This window comes from Sesamum indicum, linkage group LG2 (genome assembly GCF_026168435.1).
Source record: "Sesamum indicum cultivar Baizhima isolate 11 linkage group LG2, ASM2616843v1, whole genome shotgun sequence".
Classification (NCBI taxonomy): Eukaryota; Viridiplantae; Streptophyta; class Magnoliopsida; order Lamiales; family Pedaliaceae; genus Sesamum; species Sesamum indicum.
The window spans coordinates 5391637-5413319 of NC_142658.1; the positions used below are offsets into that span (position 1 = coordinate 5391637).

The following is a 21683-nucleotide window of genomic DNA, read 5'->3' on the forward strand; positions in this document are numbered from 1 at the left end:
TAACTTTGTAATAGCTAATAAAGAATGCTCTCCTCCCATGGAGTTGGTGTAATTAAACGTATACCTACTATAATTTAAAAAATTATATTTAGTATTTGATATTTGATTTCGTCTAATAAATAAATTTTTTTATTAATAAAAAAAATAATTAAATTTGCTGATATTAATAAAAAAAAATAAAAATTGATACTTGTCATCAATCGATTTATTATAATTTATTGCAAGTCAAATAATTTTTTTCCGACTAAATTACTTTTGTAATTGTGAAGATATACCTCATTATATTCATTAACGTGTAGAGACGTACGGGGGTAATTTGATTATAAAAAAAATCATTTAACCAGTAATAAATCAATAATAAGTCAATTGGGGATAAACATAGATTTTTTATTCGATTTATTTGTTCATATAAGCAAATTAAATGAATTTGACAGTCGAATGAATTTATTTGTTAGACAAAAGATACTTCAAATATGGTAGATGTAATTTTAAAAATCATACAAAATTTATGTGTAATTACACAAAATTTTAGAAGAGGAGAGTGTAATTATCCATAAAGATTAAAATAATTCAGTTGATACTTAATCCTAAATGATAATTTACTCTCCAATAAAGAAACAAAAAATAGCAATTTACTCCTCATGCGTTAATTAAAATAAAGTAATTTAGCCTCTTATTTATGAGATAAATTGCTTCATTTTAGAAATACAGAGGGATAAATTGCTGCAATTTAAAATACATATGAGGAAAATTGCTAATATTTTCATAAGAGAATAAATTATTCATTTATAATATCATAAAAAGGTAAATTGCATTTTTCTCCCGAGTCAGTATGCAGTAAAGTAATTAAGTATATGGATAATTATGAATTCTATACCATCATAATAAAATAAGATTTATTATCTATTAACAGAAAAGTAGTTTTATTGCAACCAATAATAATTTATTGTTAATTTTACCCTATGTGTTTATATACAAACATAGGTTGTTGTGGATTAAGACACATGATACTCACACTCAATCCATACTTACATCATTAGATAAAAGTTGTACGTTATTTTCCATCTACCAAAATAAACTATCAATACGGCCCATTTAAAAGTGTAGAAGCGGGCTTTCCAGATTGACAGGCCCACCAATGGTAGCCAAGACAGTGTTGGAGGTCGCCGATGTCGAATGTTGCCACCGTCACGGCCACCACGAAATGCTGCCGTAAAATCAGATATGGAAGCCCTACGCTCCGAGAATGGACGCCTCTGGCAATTGCTTGAGAAAAATCTTACGTAATTTTTGAATTAATGTTTTGGGTGTTTTGGAGATAAAGAGAGAAAAATAGAGATAAGTTAGTATCATTATGTTTGGTTTTGTTTTTAACTTGTTTTTGGGTATTTTGTGGAGATAGAGAGAGAAAAACAAAGATAAATAAAAATAAGTTAGAGATAGTGTGTATGTTTGGATTTGTTTTTGGAAATAATATAAAATAAGTATGTTATGTTTGATGTTGGGTAGTGGGGAGACAAAAAATACTGTTCATTGTCAAATCATGTCTCTTTTATATATATTTATATATATATGTATAAAAATATATATAATTTATTTAGTTGTGAGTGGATTAAAATAAATATTATTTCCTAATTATATATGTATGGAAATGAAAAAAATAATTTATGTAAATACACTTTTAAAAATAATTAAATGCATTCTAATAATGGATTAACAATATTTTTTGTTAGTTGTTCTATTCAAGGTGATAAATTTAAATACATTATTCAAATAATGTAATATATGAATTAACCGCGTAGAATAATTATATTATTTTATATTTTTTAAAATTTTTAATTATTCCAATGATGTAGAAAATATTACGTATAAAATATTAAGTGGTTAAAATAAAATATATTTGTATTTAAAAATCAAATACTTAAAAACAAGACAAAATACTTAGAAACAAGACAAAAACATGACAAAATAAGCAATGGCAAACATTGCTTCTGTTTTGGGCCATCTCTGAGATGGCCCAAAACTGAAACCAAACATAAGGTTTGTTTCTTAGACGTTTTGTTTTAGGATATCGATTGGGCCAAACACTGTCTTAAATTTATTTGAATTTATCTACAATAAAAATAACATATTATTTAATTATTTTTACTTTGAGTTATTAAATTTTAATTTTACAAGAACTCGAAATGCTATATAGATTATAATAAGAAATAAAATAAATTTATTATTTTACATATTAAGCCATAAGGCCATTCGCGATTTAAAAAAAAAGGTATAAGGCTATTTTCGGCCATTTAAATAGAATTTTCGAATTTACTGGAGTATTTAAAGGTTTTAATAGTAAGAGGTGTTTTTGATACCATTATTAAGAGTACATTGTTTACTTTTTGTATTTGAGATAAATGGTTAATAAGGTTGAGTTGGATAAAATATGGCATAAGAAAATATGACTATTATTGTTGGTGTTTGTTGAATTAGAACGTGGGATAAGACCGGATTATACGATCATACACCTAAAATTAGATAAGTTATCAATCTTTAATCGGGGCCTGTTCATGAATTGCTAACGGGTAACTATTTTTACAATAACAATCGTAGACTCAATCCACCTTTTTCAAACTTTTTAGACACCCTTTGATATATGAGCATCAAACTAGACGTAATTAAAAAATAATAATAATTTACCATTATATTACCATATTGGTAGTATTAATTACACACAGTGTATGTACAAAAAGTTGAGACTTATTTTCAATTGGGATATAAAAATGATGTATGTTTGAAGGAGGAAGAATTATATTCTTCCTATGACAACAAGACAAAAAGAAAGGAACATAATGTTTGGTTTTATTTTTAACTTGTTTTTGGGTATTTTGTGGAGATAGAGAGAGAGAAACAAAGATAAATAAAAATAAGTTAGAGATAGTGTGTATGTTTGGATTTATTTTTAGAGATAATATAAAATAAGTATGGTATGTTTGATGTTGGGTAGTTGGGAGACAAAAAATACTGTTTGTTGTCAAATCATGTCTCTTTTTTATATATATTTATATATATATATGTATAAAAATATATATAATTTATTTAGTTGTGAGTGGATTAAAATAAATATTATTTTCTAATTATATATGTATGAAAATGAAAAATAATAATTTATGTAAATACACTTTTATAAATAATTAAATACACTCTAGTAATGGATTAACAATATTTTTTGTTAGACGTTCTGTTCGAGGTGATAAATTTAAATATATTATTCAAATAATGTAATATATGAATTAACCGCGTAAGATTGTTATAATTGTATTTTTAAAATTTTTAATTATTCCAATGATGTAGAAAATATTACGTACAAAATATTGAGTGGTTAAAATAAAATATATTTGTATTTAAAAATCAAATATAAATCTCACGGGAAAAAATATTATACATCTAACATGTATATCAACTCTCTAATGCATCCTTCAATTTTTTATAATTTGAAAATCCACATAAATAATAACACCAATTGTAGTACTTTTATACTTGTTAATTAATTATAATAATAATAATAATAATAATAATAATAATAATAATAATAATGAAATGGGTTGGAAGATACAATTCAAAATGGGTGCAATCCACATCATGGGGGCCCCACTAAAATCCCCTCCTCCAAGAGCAGTGGGCCCGTCTGATAAACAAAATATGTTTGTTAAATGGGACCCACTATTACAAAATGCCTCAAAATCAAACAAAAACCGATAAAATTTGTAAAGCCAAACATTAAATCGGTTTGAGATGGCCCAAAATCGAATCCAAACACAGGGTATGTGTTTTGAAATAGATGGTATGTTTGGATTTGTATTTTGATATAATATAAAATAGTATAAAATAAGTGGTGTAGGTTTGATGTTGGGATTTGGGAGACATGAGTTACTGTTCATTGTCAAATCATGTCTTTTAATATATATATTTAGTAATATATATATGTATGTATATAGTATTTTGTTTGTTAGTGAAATATAATATATATATTTATGTTAAGTAATTTTTTTTATTGAGGCATTTATTTTTATATTTTAAACAATATTTATAATTTTAATGCATGATTGAATATATTGTAGTATTGTCTCTTACATGGTTTTGTTAGACTTTATATTTGGAATAAAAAAATATAATATATAAAATTTTTATAAAAAATTTAGAATCACGTATGTATTATTGGTATATTGTCCTCAAATTTCAAATTTCTTAAATATTTCATTAAAATAGGAAAAATTATAAGTATAAAATATTTAAATGGTCTAAGTTGAAAAAAATTGTAATCCAGCGATAAATGCTCTATATAACGTGTTGAAAATAGATTCGTTAAAATTTTACATGCGAACAGATAAATTTTATTAGATAATTGAAGTAATAAAAATACGAATTAGGTATATAGTACTGATATATTGTCAGTAGTGTACGGAATTGCTACAGTATTTCCATTAGGTAGAAAAGTTTTATATTTCTTAACTAAGTAGCATTGAAAGTAAATATCTTTAATATCAATGATTTCATAAGTTAATAATAATTTTTTAGTAGTAATTATTGCTTACTTTTCACATATATTATTTATTAAATAATATATAATACATATAATGAAAATAATTTAAAAAAAATAATTAAATCTCAGTTGCTTTGGTGTTGAATAGATTTGTTTAGATTAAATCGGTGCGGTGAAAATAATTTCATGGGCGTTTATATTCGTGGTGAAAATAATTGCTTGATAAATCGAACAATAGCCACTTTGCATTACACATGCAGTAATGATATATTGCCCAATATTTTTGAATTTTTTTTTTACAAATATTATTTGTCATGTAAAGAACGATGTGTTGAGTAAAAAATACTTAAATAATTAAAGGTCAGTGAATTAGTATCGATTAGTTAAAAACAGAATAGAGGAAATATTTTACTTGTACCATATAAAGTTGTCATATTTTTAGGGAATTTTAAAACACATCGGCACGACATATAAGAAACAAATGCGTTTGACAATGACAAACTGCTCGAGTACTTGTTCCAGCTTTACTAATTAAATCAACATTTGACGTAGAGTTTTCATATTCGGCCATTGTAATTCTAAGGACCGTCACACCGCCGTGGTGGGAGTCCTTGTGGTCGGCGTGAGCGTGCTGTGCTGTCGCTCTCACTATACGACTGGGCACCCCCATCCTGCTGTATGCCAAATCGACGAATATAATCAGTCCACGATCCAATTTCCCCCACTTCTGAACCCATGTCAAGACTGCGTCGTGCGGCTATCTGGGTACTATGTGGCACCGGTGGGGCAACATCGCCACGAGCTACATGTTCCACTGCATCCTAACTGGCAATGTGTGTATGTGTCTGTGACGATGGGGCAGTAGAATCCGATATGACAATTGATGCATGCTGGCCCCCTTTCACTAGAATACGCACGATGTGACTGCTCTCGCTGTCTGGTGCATCGCCGTGGGCCTCAGCAGGAACATCTGGCAACATCAGCAGGCCCCAAACCTCTAGCATACTGGGATAATGTTGCTCTGGATAATGATAGTACCGTCTAGCCAATGGAAAGTGCTGCAAAAGGGTCAATTAAAAGGTGTTTGTGCGTTGCAAAATAATGTATGTAATTTGAAATGACAATTGTTAAATGGATCTCATTACATTTGCAATAACATGACGTACCCGTGACGCGTGTGGTCGTACCTCGGAGGGAAACACTATAACAAATGTTTCAATATCATAAAAAACCCCTGTTAGCTGAGTGATACCGTGGAACTGGCGAAATCGATTTTTAAACTCGTAGAACTTAGCACGGACTTGCTCTCGTGTGTATGGGTATCGAAAATGTCTTCGTAATGCACGTGCCCAATGACCCATTTGTGTCTCTGCACGTGCATCGTCTCTCATGGGCGTTCTGGTGTTGTCGTCTAGTATCATCCACATGAATCGCTGCTCAACATTTAAAGTCCAGTGATCCTCTTGTGGAAATCCAACACTCTCTAGATATCTACGATATGCCATGTCTGCACAGAACAATGGTCAGAAAATAGTAATATGCAACGTCGTACCATTTGCACGAGTTGCTAATGTATGAAATGCCATTATTGCTTGGATTAATGCATCACATATTTTATTCAATGTCAACAAAAAGCGCATATCATCCTACACTTGATTCCTACTAAATGATCCTATAGCGTTAGACCGATAGGCAGAGTGAATGAATATCAGCAAAAGGTTTAAATAGTTTAGATATGATTGTCCAGTTGTTCCATCGTTGTGGGTTATTTGGATGGTGAGCTGCCCATATTTGTAGCGCTATGTTATCTTGGAGGGTGCGTTGAGCTTCTAACTCAGAAGTAGTTGGATGTCCCATATGGTAAAATGAATCCATGTCAGGAGGAGTGTCTTCATCCGATTCGTTGAATATGATGTCATCGTTGCTGTATCTTCGGATGAAGTTATGAAGTGTGCAACATGCGATTACAATATCGACCTGGTGGTTTTGAAGGTAACTCGACATCCCCCACTGTAATATTGGAAAACGTTTCTTCAGTACACCAAAACAACGTCCAATTACATTTTATAACCTTGAATGTGCATGGTTAAACATGTCCTGTGGGGTCTGATAGCGACGACCTTATCCCCTGCACTCTTGTAGGTGATACCTTGTCCTTCGATAAGAAGCAAGAAAATATTGGTAGTTTGCGAAACCCACGTCGACCAAATAATACTTACCTGCATTGTAAGAAGACATTGTCATAAGGAGAACCGCTAGTACCACCTACTTTCTTTTTAAGCAAGATATTCGATGCAATGTAGCAAATATATTTCATCGTCTCACCGATCGGCGGAAATAAAAAATTTTGATCTTGTGATACTGCATGGTCCAAGACCCGAGCATAGGCGGCACTTCCTTCCCACCCCGCATAGACATAGGTGAAATTCATATCGAAGTCACATATTGCTAGTACATTTTGTGCAAGTTGACCTTTACGCGACCGGTATCGGTTTTGGTCAACTTGAGGGACCCAAGTAGGTAGCAACGTCCCATCCATCGCTCCGACACAGTCCTTCATCGAACGCGCAATGCACAGTATAGTTACATTAATTACTTAGTATGTGAAATACTAGCTTCCATTAATTACGCTATGAACAATGGTGTGGAAACTGCTGAAATGTACCTTGAAGTATGGGTAGAAATCACGGTTACTTGCCACTCTCGGATGGTACCCGTAAAATCCGGACGAGTTATTAGCTCTGGCGCCATTGCGCACAAAGCAAAAAGCACACGATGGAATCTACGATGAATAGTCTCCAGTGAGTGTTGAAATCGCTCCATATTGTCGCGGTGTCTTTTATGCATGCCGACTGTCTGCATGAAGAGTGCAACCTCCTCGATTGAGGTAACCCTAGACGTCTGACCATGCGGCGTAACCCTCTAGAAGTTAATGCACCAACCAAAGCATAGAAGCATGGCTTGGTCATGCGAATATTGTCAAAAAAACGTCCTTGGTGTGGAGTTGTCATTATCTTAGCAACCCACTCTGCTCCCTGCAGTGCTGACGTATTACGTGGAACATTTTTCCTAAACAATTTTGGGCATATTATGTCTCTAAATGCATAAAATTCCTCTGGAACATCAGATTCGTTACTTCCTGGAGTCCTTGGTGTCCCTGGGTTGTCGCCTGTGGAGTTAGACTCCAAATCTCCACCAACATTCGAGCTGGCCATATATCCAGTCATTGATGTATTTCTAAATAGAAACATGCAAAAGTAGTGGGTAAGTTACATACAATAGACGTACGATGGATAAGGACATGAAACTAATTAAAATTTTACGAACTTGGTATGATTGAAATCTAAGTAAACCATACTGGCATAACTATGCATAAATTAACCAGTTGCAACACAATATTTTAACCACCGGGCATTACATTCACTTGCCCAATGAATACAACCAGCGGTGTTTATTTTCTTTATTAAGACGAAGAAGATCGTGCGTGTGTTGTGACTGTGAAGATGCTCTAACGCGGTGGTGAATATAATGTCCGGCAGATCCTGAAACTTTGTCAACTCATCTACGCACCGCTCAATCGATTCAGTAGCTTTGGGCCCAGTGCGGTCAATCTTCCCTTGTAGTGATTCATTCAACCTATCCATTGTCTCACACTTCTTAGCGTGCAACTCACTAGTAACACGTCAGCACCGACAACCGCTTCCAGACGGACCAGCAGACACAAGCGCTGATCCCGGTGAAGAAAAGAATTCTTCCCCGGACGTCATGAGCTGTGATTGAGAGAATGCTGTATCTTCGTACTCGTCTCGTGATCGACGGGTGCCCGAGTGAGTGCCATCCATTTCTTCATCATCTACGTTGTTGCTGTTATGAATGATTCGGCGTTGCTTGAGATGATGAACGAGCGAGCCCACCAGTTGCAGTGTTCCGTGAGAACATTTGAGTGCATAGGTCAAATCGTTGAAGGCCACGCTGGACAACTTTTTTATAGTCTAGATTTTCCTGAAATCATTCACCGATTGGCATGACATATTATTAGTTTGTGAAAGAGTACGTTCGTTGCAGGCAAGAGAGCCTTCGTGCACGTTAAGTGAAGATAGAATGAGAGCATAATATTTTTATTACCCGATACAGTTCCTCCAAACGTCATATCTCGTCTGTTATGGTATTCAATTTTGGGTCCCACCCCCATCCAGTACCCCTGCTAAGAATGTCGTTCAACAGACTCCAAGCACGACGAAGTCTGTTAAGTTTGCCTTTTAACTGTACCGGCGTAAACCGACAACCTTGACCCGTAATTGAGTTCATTCTGTTGGTTATACGAGCCCACATCGAAGGTGGGAATGTGGAGGATTGGAGTCGGTGTGTGATGAACTCCTCGTGCATTAATTCAATGAATACGCGTTCCATTTTCGAGTTCCATACAACTTTATCATACCGAGATGACTGGGAGGAACCAGTGTCGTTTGGGTATTGCGTCTTTGTGGGTTTGATTATATATGACAGTGTCGTAAAAAATAAGCACAATATTTAAACAATGCTACAGTTTAAATAATATTTGAAAAAAGCAGAAAATAGATATTTATATCACATTAAATATAAAAAAATAATTGATTATATATTAATTGTATCATATTAAATATAAAGTAATAACGTCTCTCAAAATATATTTAACTAAAAAGTAATATGTAAATTGTATTTTTAATTTCTTTTCTTCACCGGGATTATTTATTTTTGTGTATAAGATAAATGATACGGTCCGATTAAATTGAAATATGAGAACTAAGTCATATTATACAGTGACATCCCAGTACAAGATAAATTATTTGCAGACCGTCATTTTTTATAGTAAATTATAAATAAAAGCATACTTATAAACAACCCTTAAAGGATTCTAAATAATCTAAATCTCATTTTAAATGAAGTTTTTCTCTTCAAAATATTGATAAATTTAAATTTTTATATAAAATTATTTATAATTAATTTTGTAGATCCTTCTGTCCAAATGTAATATCAGATGAATAATATATAAATTTGATATCAAACATCCTCCAAACTTTGAAATATATATATATATATATATATGTAGAAAATAAATAAATAATTATTGAATAAAGTAGGGTTGGTGAGTTAGATGGAATAAGACATAATAATGTCGTGATTATGGAAAAAAAATAAATAATAATTGTGGGAGTGATAGAGTAGGTATAGTTTGATTAGCTAACAAAAGCAATAATGTCCGTGCATATTAATCCCTTTTAATAATCCCTTTTGTAAAGGTCATATTTATTTTTTGTTTATTAGATTTATTTATATCTAAATAAAGTTTAGTTAAAAGATAAGAATGAATTTATGATATGTCCGTGCATATTAATTTTTTGATACAAATATGTTACAAATAATGAATTATATTTTGATTATATTAATTGTATCATATTTAAGAACAAACAGAAAATAAATATTTATAGCATATTAAATATAAAAAAATAATTTTGCATACAATTTATATATATTTATATGACTTAAATTGAACATATTTTATTTTAAGAAAAAGTGAAATGGACAGATTGTATCAATTATAAAATTTTATTTTTTTTACTAATCGCATATTAATAAAATTAACTAGGTGAATTTTAAAATTTAAATTACAAATCATAGATTTATTGATATAAATACATATAATAGTGATAAACATGCTTAAAGCTCATTCGAATTCCATTAACTTAAACTTTCAAAGTCCATAAAAGATTCAAATCCAACTTAAATGATATGATTTTAGCTCCACTCAATTCATTTACGATCCGTCAAATATAAAGAAAAACAGACAACGCCACTAAAAAAAGAAAATAACATAAATTAAGGGGTGCAAGATAAATAAATTTAAAGGAAAACTTCTATCTTTCTCCAAAAGCAGAATCACTATCTTCCCTTCTTGAAAATAATTTGCATTTTCTTCATACAAATTAATTCTCTCACACTCTTCACTGCCAAAAAGAGTTGTAATCATTCACAATCCAAACATGCACAAATCATATATGAATGTAGCTCACATAAACAAGAAATAATTAGCAACTTAGCAACTTAGAAGAGACTGAATTGCAGGCAAAGAGACTTAATTTGCACTCATTGGTAAGTTTTCACATGACCTCCCAAGCTTAAATTTCCTTAAGAACAGATTGATTAAGCTTGACCTCCGTGGATCAGTCTCTGTTGTTGCTATTAATCTGAAGCATGTTCTTATCCAATTATCTCATGAAGAAGACTATTCCAGATTATGGCTGAGGGGTGAATGGATCTTTTATAATTATCCTATATTTAAATGGTCTCCTATATCCAATCCACATATAGAATCTCCTATTGCCCCAGGTTTTCCAGAAAAGATGCCAACATAAGCAAGCATATAAATCCTGCTAATGCTTAGAAGCAAGAGAATAAGATAGCTACAAGAACCTCAAACAAGAAGTTATTTCTACTGTAAAAATTGGAATTCTCATATGTTATATGTTAGAAACTTGGAACAAAATAGAAGTACAACCGGATCATTGGTTCACCAAGTTCTCAGAATTACTTTATGTTATCCTCATGACTTCTTGAGTTATTGATCAAGTCTTTAAAAAATATAACTTGGCTGTTACTGGGCGCTAAAAGAAGAGAGTGAGTCAATTTCTGCCACTGCATCTAATGAGACACCATAAAAGGTGTAGTATTGACCAACGGATCAAAGACAAGGTGGAATTCCTATTGTAGAAAGGAGGACATTGCATTTTTCATTCTTCAGTGTGATATTATAACCACACTAAGCCAAGGTAAAACAGATATCGAGCGTTCCAGGGAAACATATTGCAACCTAGCGCATAACCACCATGGAACAAGAAACAAACATCATCTGATTGGCTTCTGTTATTACAATTTATATATATATATAGCATATATAGCTCAGATGGACAGGGAAAAAACATATACACTAGGTTCCATTGTCTGAAAATATGTTAAGTATATATTTAGTAAGCAACTGTTACATCTCATAGAGTGCCCAAAACCAGCAACATAAAGAAGGAAAAGGAAAACAAAGTTGTCTTGAAGCACAAATCATATGAATGTAGCTCACATAAACAAGAAATAATTAGCAACTTAGCATGGTAATTCACTGCAAGGGTCATCACTAGTAGAAGACACATTATATCACTTGAATTTATGTAGATAAACTAACTCCAAAGATGAAAGATAAGGATGGTCTAGACAAGATTGAATTAAAAAAGCCAACTATAAAAGTACATATTACTACATATCTGTCTTTACAGAACCAACTCTAGAATAGATCATAACAAATAAAGAACCTAATAATCCAATAGATATGCAAGTTTCATGAGATAACTTTAGCTTAAATAACCACAACCCGAACTCCACCGGTAGGCTTGGTGAGACATAGCAAACAACATAAAATCAGAATTATTAAAGGGATTAACAAGTACCTTTTTCAATCAACGTACAAATATGATAGTTCACAAGTAGAACACCAACAAAAGTGGAATGCAAGCTACCGTTCCCCGAGTGCAACACTATACGTACTCAATAACCAATACAAGCATTTGTACTTTGAAGTTTAGATGCATTAGTTTTTTTAGAGAATGATATGAATGCTATATATATAGACAAAATAAGTAACATATATGTTATAGTCTCAAATATGCCAAAAGTGACACTATTGCCATGTGAAGCATTCACAAACAACTTGCAAATAATATGACTGCAGTCAATGTAGTAAAAAGCAACACTGACACAACAATGCATATCAGTTATGCACTACACACTAAAGCTTAAAAGTTAAATAATGAACTGCCACAATGGTCCAATTTCAGTAAACATAATGATAAGGCTGTCACTGAAATGTTATCCAAAATAGTAGTAGCAGAAAATTATAGTGTATAGTCCCAATTGATATACACTTCAACACTTATTGCAATAAATACTCATTACACTGCAGCAAAACAGGTATGTACAGTGCACCGACACTATATACGACAACTTGCCCAAATCAATTTCTTGAAATATGTAAAAAAGAATTTCAATGTACAAATCAGTGGTAATTTTTCTCAATAACCCACATATTGTTGAGCAATAGAAATACATTGATATAAGTAGTTCATAATATAAAAGGAAAATCCTAAATTTAAAGAAAGAATAACAATGCAGTTGACCGGAGAAAAACATGAACGGCTCTGTTTCAGCAGTCTCATCTCCGACCCTATTCGCCATTTCCTCACCTCACATACAAACCCACCTCCAAAACTCATATACTTGAATCAAAGGAAGAGATCAATTTGTAGTCCGTAAACTCGCGCGGCAGAAGAGGCGTTGACTCCAGTGGCGGCGGCAACGCGAATGGCAAAAAATTGGGCGTTTTGCTGGAAAAATCACACGAAAATAATTAGATCAAACAACAAAATAGATAGAAAAAAAATACGTGAAAAAACAAGAAAACAGAAGGAAAATAACATCGGCCAAACCTCTGCCAAACAGAAAAACAAATGAAAGAAGAAGAAAGAAAACAAGGAAAAGAAACCGACCAGAAAAACAAAAATGAAGAAGAAAAAGAGAAGAAGAAAAGGAAAGAGAGAAGAAAGAAGAAATAAGAAAAAGAAAAGAAAGAGAGAAGAGAGAAGGCGGCAGAAAAAAGAGGGAGAAAAGAAGAAGAGAAGAAGACGACAAGAAAGATAGAGAAAAGAAAGGAGAGAGAAAAAAATTAAAAAAAATAAAATAAAATACAACTTGCACACCTAGTGGAGGTGTGCAAGTTATATATCCAAACAGCATTTTGTGTTTTGCTAAGATGGGCCAAAACACAAAAACAGACATAGTGTTAGGCTCCTCCAGCAGATGTCGAGTTCGCCTACCTTATTACAGAACTGCCCCTCTGATGTACGTGTTTGGTTCTTTATTGCGTGAGTTATGTTTTGTGGCAATTTTTTTTTGTTTTTCATGATTTTTTTAATTTATTGCAGCTTCATGATCGGCTTCTGGAAGCTGTGAATTCTGCTTGCCTCCTGAACGAACTGGAATCGTTCCGTGAAAAATCTACCAGCAATTTTCTGTTCGAGACCCATCAGGTTTTCTTTTGATTAATTTCTCCTTTTTATTTTGTGTGTTTGGATTATTATTATTATTATTGGGAAGAAGTGCTGGAGGGAGCAAGTTATACTTTTCGTTCTGTATGGGAATTCATCTAACGCTATACGTTTTTTTCAATTTTATATTTGTTTATTTTGGGTTTAAGGTAGGACCATGCTTAGTTGGGTAAATGAATTTCCTCTTAAGAGATATTGAAGATTTTATTTTCTTTCTTGTGCAAAAATGACAAAATAACTAACCTACCAGGGTCCGGATTTCATATCTTCGGAAGCGGTATTGCTTTGCATTGTTCCAATAGCTCATGTATGTTGGTCCTGGAACTTGCCAAATTGTTAGCAGTTTGTGGACAATGAAAATTATGTTATTGTTAGTGAGGAACATGTGGTGGATGGGGTGGCTGACTTTATGGCTAGATGCATTTTGGCAAACCCAAAAGCTCAGGTACATGACGTGTTTACAATTTTACTTTAGTGTTCGAACGAATTGGATTATGACTATTGATTTTATGAATTCTCGCAATTTATTTGTCTTGACAATGCAGAAATTTGACTCCTCAAGAGCTCCAGAAAGGTAGGATTTGCACTTCTTAAATATACCCCTTTTTTGGGGGGGCCCTATGAGGCTCGTTTGAAGAATTTTACATGTAAAATAAAATCACAACTATGTACACATACACATACACCAAAACAACTTGACTTAACCTAACTAGTCACAACTTGGGGATCCTTCCTTGATGAATCTCCTTTATGTTCAGATTTGGTGGCATGCTTTGGAAGAGTCCCGCAGTTTCACGCATATTTTATGACTTGCAGCCTTGACGAAAGCACTGGGAGGAATGAATAAAGTGGAGAAAGTGCTAAACATTTGGCATGGAGGGAAGCTTTTCTATTCTCTAGCCACATGGGGACTACCTCTAGCGAGGTATATTTCTAAGTTTTCTAGGACTAATTTCGTTTTAAAGGAAGATATAGTTAATGCTGTTATCTTACTATTTAGACTTGGTAGATGTCTGGAATTATAGTCTGTGCATGTATTTGGATATATACTTCAGCACTGATGGCCTCTAGGCAGTTCTCATTTGCTATATGGAGTATACTTCAGCACTGTTTAGAACCAATTTTTTGAGTGTTAATGCTTGTGACTTAAACTAAAGTTCAGGTAGGGAGACAATTACTTGTGAATATTAATTCCACCAACAAATTGTAAACATGAGATTTGGCCTAACCACTTTCTTTAAAAGAAACGGTAATAAAGAATTTGATCTAGGCTGCCCATCATCCCCTTTCCCTTTTTTCTTATTATTTTGGGAATCGAGGAGGAGATAAATTTTTTATGTCTACCATTATTTTTTTATCACTTTCTGGACTGCCCGGTTGGTGGATTGCATCAGGATATAAGTATCTATTTATAGTTGAAGTTATAGAAGAGCTCTGCATTTGTCCATACTCGTGTGAAGTTAGATTGAAAAAGATCAAAACTTCACTGAAACAATGGGTGAAAGGGGATGAGTAAATGCCTTGTTGACTATGGAAATAATTTGGTAATAAATGATTGTTTCTTAGTGTTACAGTATTATTTGCCTTTGCTCTTCTACACGAAAAATTGGAAACTATAAGAAGAAAGAAAAGGTAAAATCGAATATTATAGGCACATCCATTTACAGTAAACATGTTGCTCTCTGAGGTCAACGAATTGTTTTCTATTGGCTAGATTGAAAAAGTGGAACATGTTTTCCAGTTAAAGTGTTTTAGTTGACAAATTTGATTTGAAAATTAAAACTGCCTCCTTGGGAATCTCTGATCTCATTTTCATCATGACAAGAATAACATCCATCCAGTGAGTTCATTTCATGTGCTTATTGGCGCTCTTTTACAGTTTGTACAAAAGTCGTGCTATTCTGAGGCTGGCTGCACTTAGGGTCCATCACTCAAGCAAATTGGCTTTAAAGGCCCTATAAAGATAGGGTATGTCCGGATTCGAAGTTACTTGAAACAGCTGTATGTGTAAATATTTATGATTCCTTCTCTTGATATCTACGTTGTACATAACTGTAACTGGCATCGAATATGAGATTATGTAATATAAAGAACGATGTAATGTTGCAAAGGTGTGCAAATTCCGACTGCATCTTATGATGATGATTTCTCCTCTGTTGGGGAAAAGGGCCATTCTATGGCAGAAAACAAGAGTAGGTTTGTGGTGGTGGCTTCTGCAGTCATCTTTATTGATGTTCCTAGCTATGACTCAATTTTTGCCTCTGAAATATGTGAACACCATCCAACAAGACAAGAAGTTTTTTAATTTGTTTAGATAGTTTCGTATTATAAATGCTTTTAAATCGTTCAACTTACATTTTGAGCTATATTATCAAATTCATTTATTTTTAGATGCAGAGCCATTTTTATCTAAATCTTTACCTCAAATCTTAATCTTCTGTTCCAAATATACTCTTGGAGTATCATATGCAGTGCTTGGCCGATTAGATAAACCGGTTGCTCGCAGAGGTGAGTAATAGAAAAGTGAGTAATTCTTGGGAAAAAGCAAATTGTTAATTCCCACTGGAATTTCAGGCGGAAAGTGAGCATTCACATCTTACATATATACTACATTTTTGGCAAAATACGATCCAGAACCGGGGGCCGGGGAAGGACGACTGCTTGGGTATTCATGGCTCTGCTTGCTCCAACAACTTCTTTGATTTTGCAGCAGTGTGACTGACGTCTGCATCGGCAACTCCTGATGTTTGCTTGTCCACCACAGGCAATTCTTGGTCTCGGCCCTCACCGTCTACTAGTTTGTTCGAAGCACTCTCTTTACTTTTACCCCAAACCACAGAGTAAAGCCCGGAAACTATGATCACTGCTCCAATCAAGCTGCGTGTTCAAATGCAGCGAAGCTTTAATTAGTTCAATTGACATCTCATTTTTCTAACATTGAGTCATGGTGATGGTGAGAATATGTGTACACATACCTTCCAAGATGAACTTGCTCGGCCAAAACAATGGCGCCCAAGACGGCAGTGATGATCATGCTGAGAGGGCTGAATGCAGTCACAAACACTGGCCCTCGAGACTTGTTCACTATACTCTGCATGTAGTATGCTATCCCCGAGCAAACAATCCCCTGCCCACATCGACAACATCAATATACGATCAAATTAACAAGTGAAATGGTGAGGATCATGTGTGAGAAGAATGTGAATCAGACTCACGGAATAAGCAGCTGCAAGAAGCCTGGAATCAAAACCTATGGCCCATGCACTCTTACGACGTTCCATTATTACACCCACAATTCCACCTTCCACGAATCCCATCAGACAGATTAAAGATGTTAGTGACAACTCTGCTGGGTACTCCTTCAACGTCTTGTTCTGTTCCAACAAAAACAATAAAATTAAATTATTTGATCATGGGCCAACAGTATATTATATTTTTTGTCTTGTAATTATAGGTCGTTAGCATTTTTTGGCTTTATGACTTATGCTATTTACACATATTCATTATTTTGTTTTTTTGATGAATTTAAATCTGAACATTTCACGTTTTATCATTTTTTAAAAAATTAAGTTCTTAATTTGTCGACAATTTTGATCCCCTTTGCACTGGGGTAGAGCTCATTTTTCTTTTGTCCTGTCTATGGGTTGTTAGAACCAAAATTATCAATACATAACTAAACTTGTCATAGATGAACCAAACATGAGATGTTTAAAAATAAATATATAAATAAAGAGAGTTATAGGATTGAAAGTATTAACAAACTGTAGTTACATGATTTAAACTATAATTTTGTCGGATTTAAGGAAGACGTACGTACTTGCAAGATGAAGAAGGCAGACCAACCCACAATACATGAAATCAACATGATTGTGCCGGTGACCAAGTGCTGATCGGTGGCGGCGGCCGCGGCGGCTTTGTGGTGGCTGCCGGCGTGAGAGTACCACAAGATGTTGACGACTGGGCCTTTGTACAATGTCATCAGCATTGCCCCCGTCACTGTTATTAATGTGCCCACCACCTTAGCTATGCTGGATATCTTTTTCAGATTGATCGTCTCCAGCCTGTCCGATTATTTCATGTAAAATTAGTGTACTTAAAAAAAAAAGTATTATTACATACATTATGAATAAGTACGGCTTAAAAAATCATGACACATTAATATTATTTTACTATAATTAAACAAAATCAATATAAACACTTAAATTTTAATTCCACTACAAATAATTAAAGGATTATTCTCTATATCATAAATGACTATGACTTAAAAATCATTACTATGATTTTAGCTATGATCAAAATATTTTTTATAATTTTTAGCTGTGTTTAATGTTTTGGCCCCACCTATAGAAATGATGCTTGATGCCGTGGTTAATTAATATTAGCTAATTAATTATGATAAAGAATCATATTTCTTCTAGCAATAAGTAATCAAGATTTGCCATGACCTTTAGCTACGACTAATGTTTTGAACTCGTCCATAAAAATAATACTAATAAAGTTGTTGCACAATCAGAATTAATTAATTTTTGTTACAATTTTTTATTTTTGATCACGATAAAAGCTCATATTTACGGGTTGAATATCAAATCAAGAAACTTTTCCAATTAGAGGGGAACATATCGTTGGCAGTTGGAAGTGATTTAGGGTAAGCATTTCGGTATATAATTAAGAATTAACCAATTAATCTACATATATATATAGTAATTAAGTTCATAAATGTCCCATTAGTACAGATAAAAACTAAAATAATTGGTATAATTTTTACCTGAAAATGACAGCCATTATGAAGGTGATGGCTGGCAAAACATTAACCATGGCTGATGCAAATGTTGCAGATGTATACTGCATTCCGACATAGTACAAGTTCTGGTCCAGCACAGGCCTAATTAATTATTCAAATTCAACATTAAAAAAATAATTAGTACTCAACCACCTTATACATAGTTTTATTGAGTTCCCATGCAAAGTGCAGGAATGCATGTCGATCATGAATCGTATAATAAGTATAATTTATTTTAAACTCGATCACTACGTCATATTGAATATAAAATTTGATTTTTTTTATGGCACTTATATATTTTTATTAAAAAGATGAAGATAGTATTCAAAAAATAGATACTCATCATCGCAACGAAAAGCTGGCTACTAGCACGGAGAATTAATCTTGCGCGGATTATCATATTCAACAACTTAGAAATAGAAAGAAAGATATGTATATACAATGGAAAATATATAAGTTGTGTTTAAGGACGTTACTCTAAGAAAGCAAGCACCACTATCTTCAGAAATATCGATTTTGTCATTTTAGGTCTTATTTTCCTGAGAAAAAAAAGAAATTCAGACGAAATCATTAGCCACACAATAAAACATACTATATAACTCAAGAACAATAACATGATCAATGGAAACTCACTTTTCAAGAAAATACGCAAACGGGGCGAAAACCAAGGTAGCAACTGCATGACGATATACGACCAGAATCCAATGACTGAATCCACGTTTCAGCGAGACGAGCGTGATTATGTACATTCCGGCGTAGCCAAATTGAAGGGCTACCATAGCCAAATAAGGCTTCAACTTATTGAAAGCAATACTCATACTCACCAACAAGTTTAGGTCACCCATAGTTTCTCTCTATACTAGTCTTTTTCTCTACACACAAAACACCTAGTTAGTAAGTGCATGGGAGAGCAAGAAGAAGAGTTGTGGCCTTTTATACACAACAAAAAAGCAAATAAGCATAAAAATTTATAAATTAGAATGAGAAACTTATGGATTTTTATTGAATAAATAAAATAAATAAATTACACATGTACATGCATATTGGTTGCACTATACAACTTTTGAGATTCCTTATCCATCACATACACATACACTACGTGCCCCAATACCTATACCAACAAGAATCTTTGCTATTAACTGCAAGAATTTGCACTACAAGAGATAAAAACATTTTCCATGGATCAAAGGCTTTTAATTTTTACATGTTTGTTTTATTAGCAAAGTGGGGTTTGAAGTTTTTTGACTAACAAATGGTGTTGGGGTTTAGTGCTCTCTTATTGCAATGTGGGGTTGCTTTTGTGTTTGGAAGATGAGTGGACACTTTAATTGAGATGTGCTATACATAATTAAATTCCTTTTTTATTTTTTTTTTTAAATTATAACCAACTCCTCTAAAATTTGATAAATTACAAATACTCTTCTGTAAGTTTGAGAAATTATAAATACCCCTTTGATATTTGAAAATTTTTTATAATTCTTGACAACTTTATCTTTGTTATATTTTTATTTTTATTTTTATTAAAAAATCATGAGAGAAATCGTATTTTAGTAAATTCACTATAGAAAATGGATGAAAAATCTAACAGAATTGGACTAGTTGTCAGACGAACTTTAAAATTAAGGGTATATTGATAATTTCTCAAACAATAAAAGAATATTTGTAAGTATACAAAACCCTAAAAAAGCTCGTTGTAATTTATGGTAGACTATTACCTTTCGATTAATTGATTCTTAATCATTCTTAGGATCGATCTCCATTAGTAGTCGCTAGTGTGAGTCCACGCACACAATTAATCATAATAAAATTTTAATTAATCCAATTAATTATAATCCATGTTCGTCTCGTATGATCTTAATTAATATGAGGTAGGGATATTCCATGTGTGATGAAAGGTGGTAGCGTACAAACTCCAATGTGGTAGGGAATTTACGACACTTACGTCAATTTCAGACCGTGAAAATGAAGAGAGACGTACATATATATTTTTCTCTTTTGCTCGACTTTATTTTTACGTGGAGGGAATTTTCTTAGCAATACTTTATGAAAAATCTTTGTATGGGTGTGGAATGTCGTACTCTTGTCCTGCCTCATCACCTTTCAAATCCACCCCATATCTCCTATTCCATGGAGGAATTTTGGAAAAAGGCCAATTTTTTTGTTGATAATTGACGTCGCAAAACATGCGTACATAGTAAAAATTGTAGGGAATTATTGTTAGTATATGTACCTATTTATGGTTCTTGGGGTTTGAGGCGAATTCTTCAATTTTTTTATAAAAAATATTTAAAGTTGGTATGATCTACGCTATATATTAAGATGGCACATATTTTTTGTCATTATTTTAGTAATTTCGCAAAGCCAAAATATTAATCCATAACTAAAAAATTATAACCGAATTCTTTTAAAATTTATTTTAATTATAATTAATCCATCATTGTTCTAAAAAATTACAATATATCCTAAATTACGGAACCTTAATGGAACCTATTGTAATATATCCTAAAAATTATGGCAGATGTTCTGACTATAGCAATTAAATGCTGATTAAGTGTAGTTAAAACCTAAGTTATCATATTGATTTATTTAATCGTGATTGATAATATTGATTTATCTTAATTTTTAAATCGTATTTATATAAAATAAAAAACAATTCATTATTTACTAATTCCTAAAGGTTAAAAGTAATAAAATCGACATATTTCGCCAAAAATGTAAATTCTGTTTGGACAATGGTTGTGAGGGAAGAGTGGCAAATTGTCCATGACAAGTCTCAAGAATGGAATGTCATGCCCAATCAAGAGTAAGATTCTATTATTGTATTGGTACTATGATGGAATCCTACTGCAGTATCGATATCATCATCATCATCATGATTATCATTATTACATGAAACTTAGGTTGACTTGACAAATGTTTTAGTTCATCTCATGATCAAGAGATTATGAATTCGAGTCTCATCAATATAAATATATAGTCTATTTTTAATACAACCCTAATTTACAGGGTTTTTTTTTTTTTTTGCACCTCTGCTAAAACACACGAGGATGTTGCATTTTACCCTTAAAAAAGTTCAAAATGCGTCGTTTATAAAATTGCATTATTGAAAAAAAGGAGAAATTAATTTGATTTATAATTCAGTGGTTAAACTTGTCATTATGGACTTATCAGATCAAATATATATATTACACACGTATTAGATTTTTTATTTTTTTTAAATTTAAATCCGTTGATAGAAGATTGTGTGCCA

General features: G+C 32.7%; 2 protein-coding genes across 2 annotated transcripts; one reads left to right on the plus strand and one right to left on the minus strand.

The window, feature by feature from the left end:
- Nucleotides 1–1176: 1176 nt before the first annotated feature.
- Nucleotides 1177–15614, plus strand: LOC148789139 (uncharacterized). Its single transcript, XM_088877530.1, has 7 exons — nt 1177–1283; nt 13393–13447; nt 13531–13635; nt 13997–14109; nt 14199–14227; nt 14470–14578; nt 15533–15614. Exons 1-7 carry the CDS (start codon nt 1177–1179, stop codon nt 15612–15614), a joined length of 600 nt encoding a protein of 199 aa, XP_088733656.1.
- A 570-nt stretch (nt 15615–16184) lies between these two features.
- On the minus strand, nt 16185–19598 carry LOC105155379 (WAT1-related protein At1g21890). The gene is made up of 7 exons (XM_011071250.3): nt 19067–19598; nt 18910–18972; nt 18419–18535; nt 17471–17714; nt 16869–17027; nt 16629–16780; nt 16185–16530 (listed from the first exon to the last, which is right to left on the minus strand). Exons 1-7 carry the CDS (start codon nt 19276–19278, stop codon nt 16323–16325), a joined length of 1155 nt encoding a protein of 384 aa, XP_011069552.1. The 5' UTR covers nt 19279–19598; the 3' UTR covers nt 16185–16322.
- Between the last annotated feature and the right edge of the window lie 2085 nt (nt 19599–21683).